We start from the raw sequence: 12,373 nt of genomic DNA on the forward strand, positions 1-12,373 counted from the left end.
CCTGCAGAGGCATTTGTGTGTGTTTCCTGACGAGGAGCACAGCTGCGTCTCACTCCACTCCGCACAACAATGGGGAAGGTGCCGAGTCCAAGTCTCCTGGCTTGGGCCCCCGAGCTCAAGGGGTGGCCAGCAGCCCCCCATACGTGTGGCTCACATGCCTCTGGGGCAGTGCGGGGAGAGGCCTGAAATCTGTCATGGCCCATGGGGACACCTTAAGCCCAAGTCTGGCCCTTCACACCAGCCAGGAATCTGGCCCCAGAGAGCCCATCTCCTCTGCCCTTCTCTTAGGAGAACTGTGGGAGAACCAGGGGCCACAGGGAGGGGCAGTAAGCAGCCCTGGAAGCCTGCCAACCAGCGAGATGACCCTTCGGCCATTCGAGTCCCTTTCCTCCAGGAGGTGGTGCTGGCTTAGGGGGGACCAACACGAGCTCTGGACAAGAGCTCTCTGGGCTTCAACTTGGGGGCTGCCTCTGAGTGTCTGGCCCCGGGCAGATTGCTTAATTCTCTCTGCCTCACTTGCTTATTAGTAAAATGGGGGATAACGATCAGTGTGTCTGTGACAGAAGAAAGAGAAGCGTAAAGCGAGCTCTCAGCAGAGTCTACAGTTGGCACTAAAAAATATGAGTTATTGGTGGGATCTCTTAGGGGGGGAGTACAATGGGGGTCTCTTGTGGTCCACACAACACCTTTCCCCGCTGTCACCACCACCACGGACATGACCTCAAGGGAGGGTCTGTACGGGAATGGGGGCTGGGCTGCTGTGATCCCAGCTTCCCCAGGGAAGTGACCCTGATGCCCGGCGGGCAGAAGGCCTTATGTCTGCTGTGGACTCTCTATGAAACCAGGGAAGAGCCCTTTTTTTTCTTTTTAATGCCCAAGAGATTCACCAACCAAATCAGATGGGAAATGGCTTTGGGAATTATGATGCACCCTCGCCGTCGTCACGTGGTCCCTCATGTAATCCTTTATTCATTCCACAATTATTTATCCAGGGCCCACGGAGTGCCAGCCGGAGGAGCACTGGATTAAGACAGAGAAGATTTGGATTCAAGTCCTATCTTTGTGACTCATCAGCGGCCAGACCTTTCTTATCTGTGAATTGGAGAAAACGGCTGCTCCAGGCACATTCCGGGGGCGGAGCGCGGTAATCTGTCCCTGCAGAATCCGTGAGATTGCGAGCGCTTCCAGGAGAGCCGTCCTCACAGCTTCGCCAGCAGTCCAGTTTACAAAACACTCCTACGGACCTTCTAACAACCGTCCCGGTTTCTGCTTGGCAGTCTCTGCGTTCTCAGAGTCTTTCCAATCCTTCATTTGAATTCTGTCCATAGCGCAGTTTAAATCCATTTCCTTTTCTGTGGGCCTCAGAAGTAGAAACCAGTATCACAGAACCCTCAGCCAATTCAGGCTTCTTCAGAGGAGGGCAGCGTGCTGGAGGGGTCCTTTCTGTGACCACGACACGGCCGATGGCAAGAGCTCGCAGTTATCAAGCTCATAGTTACAGAGGTGCTCGGCCTTTGCTGCTGGTACCTCCCGAGGCCCAGCGACCCCACCAGGCAGTCCCCACGGGCCCCGTTATCCTGGAGCTCGGCGACATCTGGTGCCCTTCCAATGGCTTCTTCCAGTATCTGGAATTTCCCCTTTAGAGCTAGTGACTGGTGGGTCAGGGCTGGGCACGTGCAGGGACTCCTCCAAAGCCCATGTGTGGTCCTCACCACAGTCCTCACCCAACCCTTCCTCTAGTCTACTTCCATTTTTGCTGTGCCCTTAAAGAACAAGGACCAGCCCCAGATTCAAACCCTGCCACTATGAACACAGTTAGCCGCATGCACCCCCGTCAGCCTCCAGCTGGGTGGAAAAGGAGGTGACAACTGGGAAATGACTGGGGACCACAGACACAAACCTCTCTCTGGCTTCCAGCCAGCCATGGGTTCTCGTCTTTCTGGGGCTGAAATTCTACTTTCTGATGATCCCCTATGTCATCTGGGGATTCACCCTCAAAACAGCTTTGTCGTTGATCTGGCAGCCAGGAGGCTCATGACATAGGTCCCTTTACTGCCTGGGGAACCTGGGAGGGGGTGGGGCAGATCCCCTGGGCCTCAGTTTCCCCACTGGACCACCGAGGAAAATAAAGCTCTTTCTCACTTGTGCTTGAGTCTTGTCTCCAAGCCAGTCTGTAGCGAAGGACCTCGTATATGCATTCGAGGCAGCACACAGCACAGTCTCTGGCCGGTCTACGTAGGGCCTTCCTGATGAACCGTTAAGTCCTGGCAGGACAGGAATGGTGTCTGCCAGTGCCCTCAGATGCCTCCTTCACTCTCCGCTGCCCAGGCAGCCCTCCGTGGAGCCCATCAGCAGCATGCCTGGCTAGGAGAAACAAGGCCTCCGGGCACTGTGCTTACATTTCCTTTTAAGCCCCCTGTCTCTCTAGTTTGTAAAAATAGCAAGTAGCATCTACCAAAAGAGAGGCGTACTAACTGGAAGGCACTGAGTTGGGGGCGGGCGACGGGGTGGGGAGAGGGGACGGTGGGCAGTGCAGAGAATGCCCAGGAAGGGGTCCTGTGTTATTCCTACATGCTTATCTCCCTGGCACCATTTTAATGCCTGAGCTGACACGTCCAACGTACAGTATGCAAAGAAACAGCATTTTCATTTCAGATGCATACGATGGCTAGGAACAATATGAACAATATTATTTTAGTGCCCTGGGAAAAAATTAGCAAGTCAAATATTGAATCAGGCCTGTAGCACGACATGCAAGGCAGACTGCTTTGATCTTATCCCCACTAAAAGCTCTATTATTGAATTTAAAGTCAGTGAACACATATCGGACCGATATACAATGCACATCTGAACGCACGTTTCAGAAGCCAGGAATGCTTTAACTAAAGGGAGAAAATACCAAAGTTACAGGTACAATTGAAACACAAATTTGCCCTCCCTCTTCTCATGAGGCTGGAGGCTGTGCTGGCTAACCAAAATATTTTGGCCCCAAAAGGCCTGCTGATGACTCCAGGAACACCTGCTGAGCTCCCACATCTCTGGAGCCAACAAGGAAGGGGTTTCTTGCCCACAGACTCAATTTGAAGGAGTTAGAGACCTCCCGCAAGCCAATGTGCACGCTGGGTTCGTGGTATGGCGCCCTCTGGTGGCCACTTCTCTGGGAGGTCTACCTGTTTAGGGGGCCTTCCCAGGAAAAGTAGCTTTTAAGAGCCAAACAGAGGGATGGAAGAGGGTGCTCCTGAGGGTAAAACCAGCGAGTTGATGGGAAGGGGAGGATGTAAACTACCCAGCAGGGCCCAAACACACAACGAACTTGGGTGGTAAACTTCCTTCCCAAGAGAGAGCCTTCAAAAAGCCAAACCAAACAGCAACCTCGTATCCTAAGCCACAGGTCAGCAAATTATAACACACAGGCCAACTGTGGCTTCTGTACGTACAGCCCAAGGGCCAAGAACGGTTTCTGTGCTTTCAAATGGTAAAAATATAAACAGATACATAAATATTTTGCGACATGAGAATGACATGAGATCAGCGTCTGCGTCCATCTGCACAGCCTTATGAACCCACTGAGGTATCTGTGCGGGACTGGCTGTGCACACTTCTGCCACAGCTTTGGGACGCTGTAACCATCAGCTGCATGGCCGGCAAAGCTAGGGATATTTACCACTTGGCCCTGCCCCGAGAATCTGTCAACTCTTGCCGTTCACAGGACTGAACTTAAGAGTCTCGTCCCCATGCCCACCCTGCCCAGCTTCTCGTGTGAGGATGCGGGCTTTGGAAGTCTGCAAGACAAAGCCGGGCACACCGAGGGGAGGGAAGGCATCGCAGCGCGAGCCCTACAAACTTACCATTTTATTATTGATTTCATGGAAATGAATCTCACAGACTTTCTCCACAACATCTTCATTCTCAAACGTGACAAAGCCAAACCCTACAGGAAAAAGGAAAACAAAACAAAAACAAAAACAAAACAGAGGGGGTGGTGAGTTCGGTTCCAGCCAGCCACATACTTGTCTTTGATGTCCTGCAGCAGGGACAAGGCTCCTGGTCTGAGGTGGGGGGCCGGATCCCTGGGAAAGGCCTCCAGGTTGGGGAAATGCTTTCTAATTTGTACCGAGCACCCTTCCGACAGCGAGGAAAAGTTAATGATTTCACCCACATGCGGCCCGCGCTGTGTGGCTTCCATTTGCCCTGAAGCAAACAAGAAATTTACTTGTCTGTTATTTACAAGGGTCAGAGCCCTGCGGCTCTCCACACTGAGGCGAGCGGGCTGACGACCCCGTGTTCCGGCGGGGATCACCATGGGGCCACACATGCCCTTTCCGCGCTGGAATGGCCAGCCCTGGGGTCGGCCTCCAGACGGAGGTGGTTATTTGTCCTTTTCTTCCTGAATTACTTCCTCTAATACCTCATCAGGACATCCTGAGGCCTGGAAGAAACTATTAAAAGTTTCAGGCCTCTGTTCTACACAGGCTTCCTTTTTCTACCGCTGCTTCCAAAGCGCGGCGGATCTGGGGCAGTTTAAGACTGTTTGATGCCTGCTGTCAGCCTGTCAGCCATCCACTGTATTTACTCGGCTGGAGACCGGCTTTGCTAGACAAGCTGTACTGAAGAATTTTGGCAGGCGACCGCTGCTCGGCATCCTGAGTTGCTCTCGCTACCCTCCTGCCCCTCCCTTTCTTCTCCTCCCGCCTGGGTCAGGGTTCCAGCACGCTGCCCCCTCTGTGGCCCCACTCAGTAAGCACTGCTTTACCACACCGGCCCGCTCAGGGGACAGCATAAACGCCACGAGGAAACACACATGCAGCAGGTGCAGACGCCTGGATGGGAAGGCAGCAGAGGCGTATGAACTTATGTGGAACACTGGGAAGCCCTCTCCCCACTCTGCACCTGCAGATTACGGTGGTGGGACCGACCACCCAGCTTACATCCCCAATCAGGATTTGCAAGGCTCTTGGCTACGAACTCAAGGTTGTGTCCTCCCTCCCCCAAACAGCCCCAATTCCCACCTTGAAATCCTGACCCAGGGTGATGGCTTCAGGAGGCGGAGCCTTGGGGAGTAAAGGGCATCATGGGAGTGGCCACCTCATTAGTGCCCTCAGGAAAGTCACCAGAGAGAGGATGCATGTGCTTTCTTTCTCTCTCTTCTGCTGGCTGAGGACACAATGAAAAGATGACTATTCTGCACCAGGAAGAGGGCCTTCATCGAAACCCTGACCATATTGGCACCCCGACCTTGGACTTTCAGCCTCCAGAATGGTGAGAAATATATTCCTGTTGTTGATAAGCCTCCCAGTCTATTGTCCTTTGTAATAGCAGCTCAAATTGACCAAGACTCTACGGCCCCCAAAGACATGAACTTGGCCCCAACCAGGAACAGGGAAGTCAGAATGGCTACTTTGTATTAAGATAGCATTTCCCATCAATGAGTTTAAAACAAACAAAAAGTACAGGTCTTTCCTCTTCAGGTTTCTGGGTCAAGTGTAGGTCCTAGAAACCCAGGGTAGAGAGATAATCTGGTCCCTTCCGTGTCTCTCCCCTCTGGCTGTCCCACGACCATCTCTGAGGAACAGCAGAGAACAGGCAGCTGATACCCTGAGCTCCTCCATCGTGGCTCCTGCAGGATCTAGAACATTCCTAGGGAAAGGAATGGACACGGCCACTCGCCAGTCTTAAAAAATATCCAGCAAAACAGAGGGCCGGGACCAGCACACGAATGGTAGCCACGGTCTTCATTAGGATACATGCTTTATTACCACACACCAAATAGGGGGCCCAACAAAGAACTTTCCACCAGATATACAACCCCGGGCCCTATACCAGGTCCCTGGAGAGAGAGGAACAGCGCCATCCTCCAGATTCCCTCTGTCTGGGCATCTCCTGCTCTTTGGCCCTCAGGTCTATGGACTGCGAGCTGAGCTCTGGGAGAGCCACACCCAGAGACGGTCTCCCCATTATTTCTCTTTGCACTTTGGTGTGCCGGCTCCCCATGCCCCCTTCAAAGGAGTGTGAAAACCATCAGGTAAGTCTCTCGCCCAAGCAGGGACCCCATCAGCACACAGGGGACCAGCATCACTTTGGTTAATCCCCTCCCTTCTGCCCACGGCCTACGGCCCAAACCCTAGGGGCCCCTCGAAAAAGGATGAAGACGCAGGGCCCTTCAAAAGGTCCTCCGTGAAGGGTGGGTTGGCACGGCAGAGGATGGGGGAAGCTGTAGGGTGCAGGGATCCGCTAGCACGGGCTTCATAGGACCGTGGCAGGGCTGGGTCCCCAGGATTCACAGAGCCTCTAACACACAGAGCGTGCCAGGTCACCGACGGCTGAATGAATGAACCATTTCTGCCTCTCTGGGGTCTGAGTATCTTGCTAATCCACCTGTACCAGCACCTCCCCTCAAGACGGACTTGGCCCTTCCTTCTGCATTTACAGGTTCCCACCTGTGCTAGGCATCCTGGAGGACACAGAGATCAGTAGGACGACGTCCTTTTTCTGAAGCAATGGGCTCCCTGAGTGGCACAAGTCAGAGGTTCCCACCCAAGGAGAGCATCTCCTCGCCCCTCCCTCCCTTCCAGACTGCGGGTTGCCCTGAGATTTATTTGCCTCCGAAGGTTACCTCTCTAACCTGTATCTAAACCCAGTTAACACATGAATCCCTAAACCAGCCTGGACATGTTGGTACTCAGGGAAAACCTCCCTGCTAATTGGAATGAGTGTAATGAGCTGAAGCGTGGCGCCCCAAAGCTGTGTCCCCATCCTAACCCCTGGACCCAAGGAATGTGACCTTCCTTGTTTGGAAAAAAGGGTTTTTGCAAATGTAATGAAGTTAAGGATCTCAAGAATGAGGGTGAGCCAGAGCCAATGACAGGCACTCTTAGGAGAGAAAGGAGAGGGGAAATTTGAGACCTAGAGGACAGAGAGGGGGGAAGGACAGAGAGGGCCACAGCCACTAGCCCACTCCCCCACGGGTGGGTCACACGTGCCCTCCCCCAGCCAGGCCCAGCAGAATGGAAGGCAGGAGAGTGTGGACAAATGAACCCAACCCATCCGTGCCATCAGGAAATAACAGGAAGTCAGTGCCAGTCAAGGGCACAGCTCCACAAGCCAGAGGACAGCCTGGTTCAGAGCCAGCTTGCTGCTGAGCACAGGTCCTAGATCCTGGAACGGTGCCCAGGGTAAGTCAAGTCACCGTGGGGGTCACGAGTTGAGATGACGGCCACGGAAGCTGCTTTCCTGCGGCAGCCCACAACTTCCCAGTCTACTCTGCAGATCCCTGTCTGAACTCCAGGCACAGGACCATTCAGGAGCCCCTGTCGCCCCAGTTTCTCACTCCATGCCATGTCTCCGAGCCGGGCGGAGGCGTGCCAAGAGCTGGAAGACAGGAATCCAAATGCAGACTGTGCACCAGGAAGGGCAGAGGCAGCACTTGCCTCATCATTTCGAATTTTGACTCTTACATCTCCCTTCGGGTCCCTTCCCGAACCCCACAGGACTCTAAATTTGAGCACCACGAAAATGATTTTCCTGATCAAAGGAGAGAGCTTGGATTTCAAGCCTATGTACCTTGGACGCAAAACAATTCAGCGATGTCAGGACTCATTTGCAGTATTTTAAAGACCTAGATCGTTTCAACAGCCTGTCTATTTGGTCCAAATAGAGAAAACAAACTTGATTGTGTCTAAAATATTTATGTATTCCATTTGAGAAAGCGAAGAAACCATGAAACACTTAATTATCAATACATGTTATTCCTTAACATATAATCATTTTCCCCTCACAGGTGCATTATCATTTACAACGAATTAGTAACTCAGTGGAGAACCGCCCCCAAATAAATAAAACAGGAGGGTAAAAGACAACGGGGTCAGGAATTTGGGAAGGAGAGGGTGGTGGGTGGGAAAAATCCTTTTTCGGCAACGAAGTCTCTTTTTTGAAGTGAATTTAATTGGGTAAAATGTACATAACATAAAATTTATCTCTGCAACCTTTTTTTTTTTTGGTGTACACTTCGGTGACAGTAAGCACATTCATGATACAGTGCAATGATCACACTATCCATTTCCAGAACATTTTTTTTTTTTTTTTTTTAGCCATCCTGAACTGAGACTCTGTACCTAGCCAGCCACAGCTCCCCATTCCTCCCTCCGTCAGCCCCTGGTAACCACAGTTCTACATTCTGTCTCTAGGAATTTGCCTCCTCTAGGCACCTCAGACGAGTCAAATCCTACGGTATTTGCCCTTTTGTGTCTGGTTTATTTCACTCAGCATATTTTCCAAGGCACCGTAGCCTTTTGAATGGCCTGCCGGATGTATGGATTCTACCTGAAACTCAGGACCTCTGATTCTTCCTGAGCAGGGGCAGGAAGGACTTGAGATTTCCCTCCCATTTTTCCAAAGGAGAACCCCTCAGAGAATCAGAAACGGAGTCTCGTGAATGCCCACCAAACAGAGGCACAGCAGCCAGGTACAAGAAACACAGAATTATCCTCACTCAAAAAAAAAAAAACCACCAAAAAAAAAAAACCACCCCAAAAAACAACAACAACAACAAAAAAAAAAAAAAAAAAAAAAAAAAAGAAAGAAAGAAATTTTAAAAAAAGAAAGAAAAGCAAGGACCAAACCAAATAATGAGCTGTGTGCTCTGAGCCTCTAAAAGCAGGCAGAACCAATGTGTGTGTGGGGATGTGGGTGGGGAGGCATCCTGCTCTGGTCCCTGCCAAGGCAGGGACTGTGACCCCTCTAGAGGGACTGTGACTTCACATTCTAGTCTCTTATGCACTATACAGGGAGGACATCCTCTAGGATATTCTGTGACCACACTAGAATGTGGACTCACGCCCCCTCTCTCTCGCCAACAGCCCAGACTAGAATGGTGAGTCTAGGAGGGCTCACCCTCCATCGGGGCTCTTGGGGGTGCACCCTTGACCACCCCCTGCTTGGTCTCTCATCTCCCTTGATCCTAAGGAGGGCTCACCCTGAAAGCCAAAGAACTCTGGAGGTATTTAAAGTCACTCAAGCTGCCATTCAGAACCAAGTGGAACCCTAGGGACTGACCGCTGGGGTGGGGAGGAAATTTGGAGGACAGGCTAGTTCACCAAAGAAACCCTCCCACCTGTCATCAGCAAACAGCACCTGACCAGCCTCTCAGGAAGCCCCCACCTGAACTGTACCCCTCATTTCTGAGGGGCCTCCAGCAGTTGGCAAATCTGGCACAAAGAAGGTGGTGGAAAGAGGAAACCCCAAAGAGAAAGGGTTTAAGGACGGAGATAAATAGGAGAGGAGTTGACAGGGAGCGTTTAAAAATGAAAACTACAGCATTCTCCTGAATGAAGCTATTATGGGAAACTAACAAGTGAGCTCTATTTAAGAGAAAAGCATTTAACAGTCAAACCTTTTTTCCCCTCTTTTATTCAAATGAACAAAACTGAATATTCATCTGAATAACACAAAGCCATAAAACACACACACAGAAGAAGAGAACAGAAATCAGAAAATAAGAATACCTCAAAATTAAAACGAACCATTGCAGACGCAAGCCCTGAGGAACCTCGGACAGGTGACTTTCGAAGAACTCTTTTTTTTAAGGTCATGGACAGCAAGATGGGGACGGCTGCGTCCTTGCCTCAAAAATAATTTTCTTCTCTTATATAGGTCAATGAATGCCAATAGGCAATCGCGTGGTGCCTGATGCATTTTCAGTGAAAATCAATGCAAGTCATGAGTTAACGCACTTGGTTAATGGGGAAAAAGATGACGGAGAAACCCGTCCCCCCTCCCAGACTGTCGAATTTATTCCGGGAATCCCATGAGGAGTTGAAGGTATGTGTACACAAGCCTGTTTAGGACTCTCGCCCCCTCGCTCTCACCAACAGCCCAGCGCTGGAGGAAGCGGTAGTCTCCGCGGGCTGCTTTCAATATAAACACAAACCTCTTGCGTTCGGGTGTGGGGAGCCCTTTGTAATTTCAAAATGCTTCTCCCCAAGTTAACCGTGGGAGCGGCGGGGCGGGCTCTGCCATCATCATTTTGCTCAACTGCTCGATATCGTTTCAAATGACCCATCCAGGGTGACACGTGGCTACTAAGCCAGAGCAAGACACCTGGGACTTCCTTGGGTCTGTGAATGTTCTGGATGGATTTGGTGGCCCCAGGGCTCAAGAGGGTAAGAGCCTGGGCCACGAGGCATGGGGCGTCGCGTGCTCCCTGAGTCAGCCAGCACCGAGCTGGGTGTCGGCTAGTGTCATCTCGGGCTGCTCGCCACCCCCAACTCAGAACGCGGCTGGGTCACCCGTAGGAGCAACAAGCAGGTTTGGCGAGTCCATTTTGTCTGCCTTGAAGGGTTTTCCTGGAAGCCCAGATGGAGAAGGTCTGAGTGCCACCCCTCCGCATGGGTCCGGCGGGCAAGAGGTATGCACAGACGCATGGCAGGCTGGCGTGGCTTCCCGTGTCCTGGGTTTGCCCTAAAAAATATCTACGTGACTCAGAAGATGGATCTGTTCCAAGAAAAAAAACGCACACACACTGTCTTTCCAGAAGAAGTGACATGTTACCCATCGTCACCTCGGGACACTCCCTGCGTGTTACCTGGACGTTTGTGAAATCCACTCCAAAGGTAATTTTAAAGAGAGAAAGCCTGCCTCCATTTGTTGAGCCGCGCTGTTCACTCTGTCCTCACAGCTTCTCCCGTGGAGGAGGAACGTTCCCATTTTACAGATGAAGGACTGAGGCCTGGGTGGGAGCTGGTGTTCTTCCTACCATGGCCCACTTCCTCCGTATGAAGGTGGGCACTCTGCTTCTGGCATCTCTTAGATTCTAAATTTGTCCTGCAACCTGGGTCTCACAAGCCTGCCCTGTCACCCTTCCCTGTGAGAATCTCTACCCAATGGTCAACAGCACCTCGCCCTAACAACCCAGCAGGAGGAGGCTCACAAGACGTGGGAGGGGGGTAGAGATGTGCCCATCCGCCCCCGTTTCCTACTTGCTCCCCCCACTGCCCCAGACATCTGTGTGCTTCCACAGAAAGGCAGCAAAGGGACAACTGAGGTTTTTCAGAAATGCACAACAAAGATGACTTTTATAAAGAAAATCAACGAGGCTCTCTCCTAAGCCAGTCTAACCTAGTATGTGCACGGGGGGGAGTGACTTCTCTGGATGTTTCTAGAACCCACCCACAGACCTGCCGGATAGGAAACGAGGCTGGATTATTGGGCTCCATCATGCCTCCCTTGTGAGTCAGCCAGCCCTAGAGGGCTTCACCAAGCAGCACTCACTCCCCTGGATGGCTTAAGAACAAAGAACAGGGGCAGGTGTACTGACCCGTGATGGATGCAGGATGCAGCTTCGGGGCTGGTCAGAACAAAGACTTGCGGGCCAGGAGGCCAGCAGAAGCAGATGCTTGCTACTAACCCTCCCCCGCAGCCGCCGAACATGCCTGTGATGAACTCGGGAGGCCTGCAGACATCCTTCTCCCCTCCCCACACCCCATCCCCTTCTACCTCGGTGACGTGAGCCAACAGGCTGCCTCTCTGGGGGACCCCTTCTGACCTGGCCTTTCCTCCCTGCCACGTCCCCCGTCAGGGCAGCACAGCGGCCCTCCCATTGCGGCATCATTCATGCACCTGCTTCCTCGTTTACACCACGAGTTTGGCAGCTGGTTGCTGTAAACGATAATAAAATGACTTTCCAAAAAATGAAGGAATGTGACCAGACACGCCAGCCATCATGATATTAAAGCCGTGTCAATTAATTTCTCCCCCTGCTTGATAAACGAGCCCCATTCCATCTCTTAATAATGAGGAGAGAAACAAGAAAAGTTGACACTTAGTTTAATTTATTTTCTCAACTTGCCTGGTCATATTTCTTTCTGCCTTGCAGAGCCTGGCTGGGGCTGTGGGGAATTAGAAGTGGCTGGCGCGCCCGCACGGCAGAGATCGGTGCGAATCGACACGGGCCTCCCGTCTTCCCACATACCACTTAATCAGGGGGGGAAAGGGACTTGGGGAGCCAGCTCACACCTGCGCCTCTCCAGCCACCTTTGGGGGCTGGGGGGGAGGAGGGGCTTGGGAACGGGGGGTGGGGGTGGGGAGGCGATCTCAGGTGCACGGCGGGGGGGAGGAATCAGATAACAGGAACGGTGCCATCAGGTCTCCAATCTAGTGCACAGAAAGTGCACAGAAACCACACAGGACTGAATTCCCTAAATTAATATTAAGCTACATTGGTGGGATTTGCCTGAGGGGAGCCAATTTCTCAACTGGAAAGGTGTTTTTCTTTCCTCTTCAGCCCAAGGATGCTAGAGCCAACACCCAACCTTGAAATGTGAGCGTCAAGCTTCTAGAAGTCAGACGCCAAGCGTTTCAGGGAGGCTTACCTACAAGT

General features: G+C 51.9%; 1 protein-coding gene across 8 annotated transcripts in view; it reads right to left on the reverse strand.

Moving 5' to 3' along the window:
- Positions 1-12,373, reverse strand: part of MSI2 (musashi RNA binding protein 2) — a 389,833-nt gene that overhangs the window by 71,737 nt on the left and 305,723 nt on the right. For all 8 annotated transcript variants that reach the window (XR_006815826.1, XM_045983868.1, XM_045983869.1 and 5 more), the window contains exon 8: positions 3,849-3,931. Coding sequence is in view for 7 of the 8 variants with exons in the window: in XM_045983868.1 (XP_045839824.1) it covers positions 3,849-3,931 (83 nt within the window). In the remaining variant the exon portion in view is untranslated. The remainder of the gene's footprint in view (positions 1-3,848; positions 3,932-12,373) is intronic.

Source organism: Meles meles, chromosome 18 (assembly GCF_922984935.1).
Source record: "Meles meles chromosome 18, mMelMel3.1 paternal haplotype, whole genome shotgun sequence".
Classification (NCBI taxonomy): Eukaryota; Metazoa; Chordata; class Mammalia; order Carnivora; family Mustelidae; genus Meles; species Meles meles.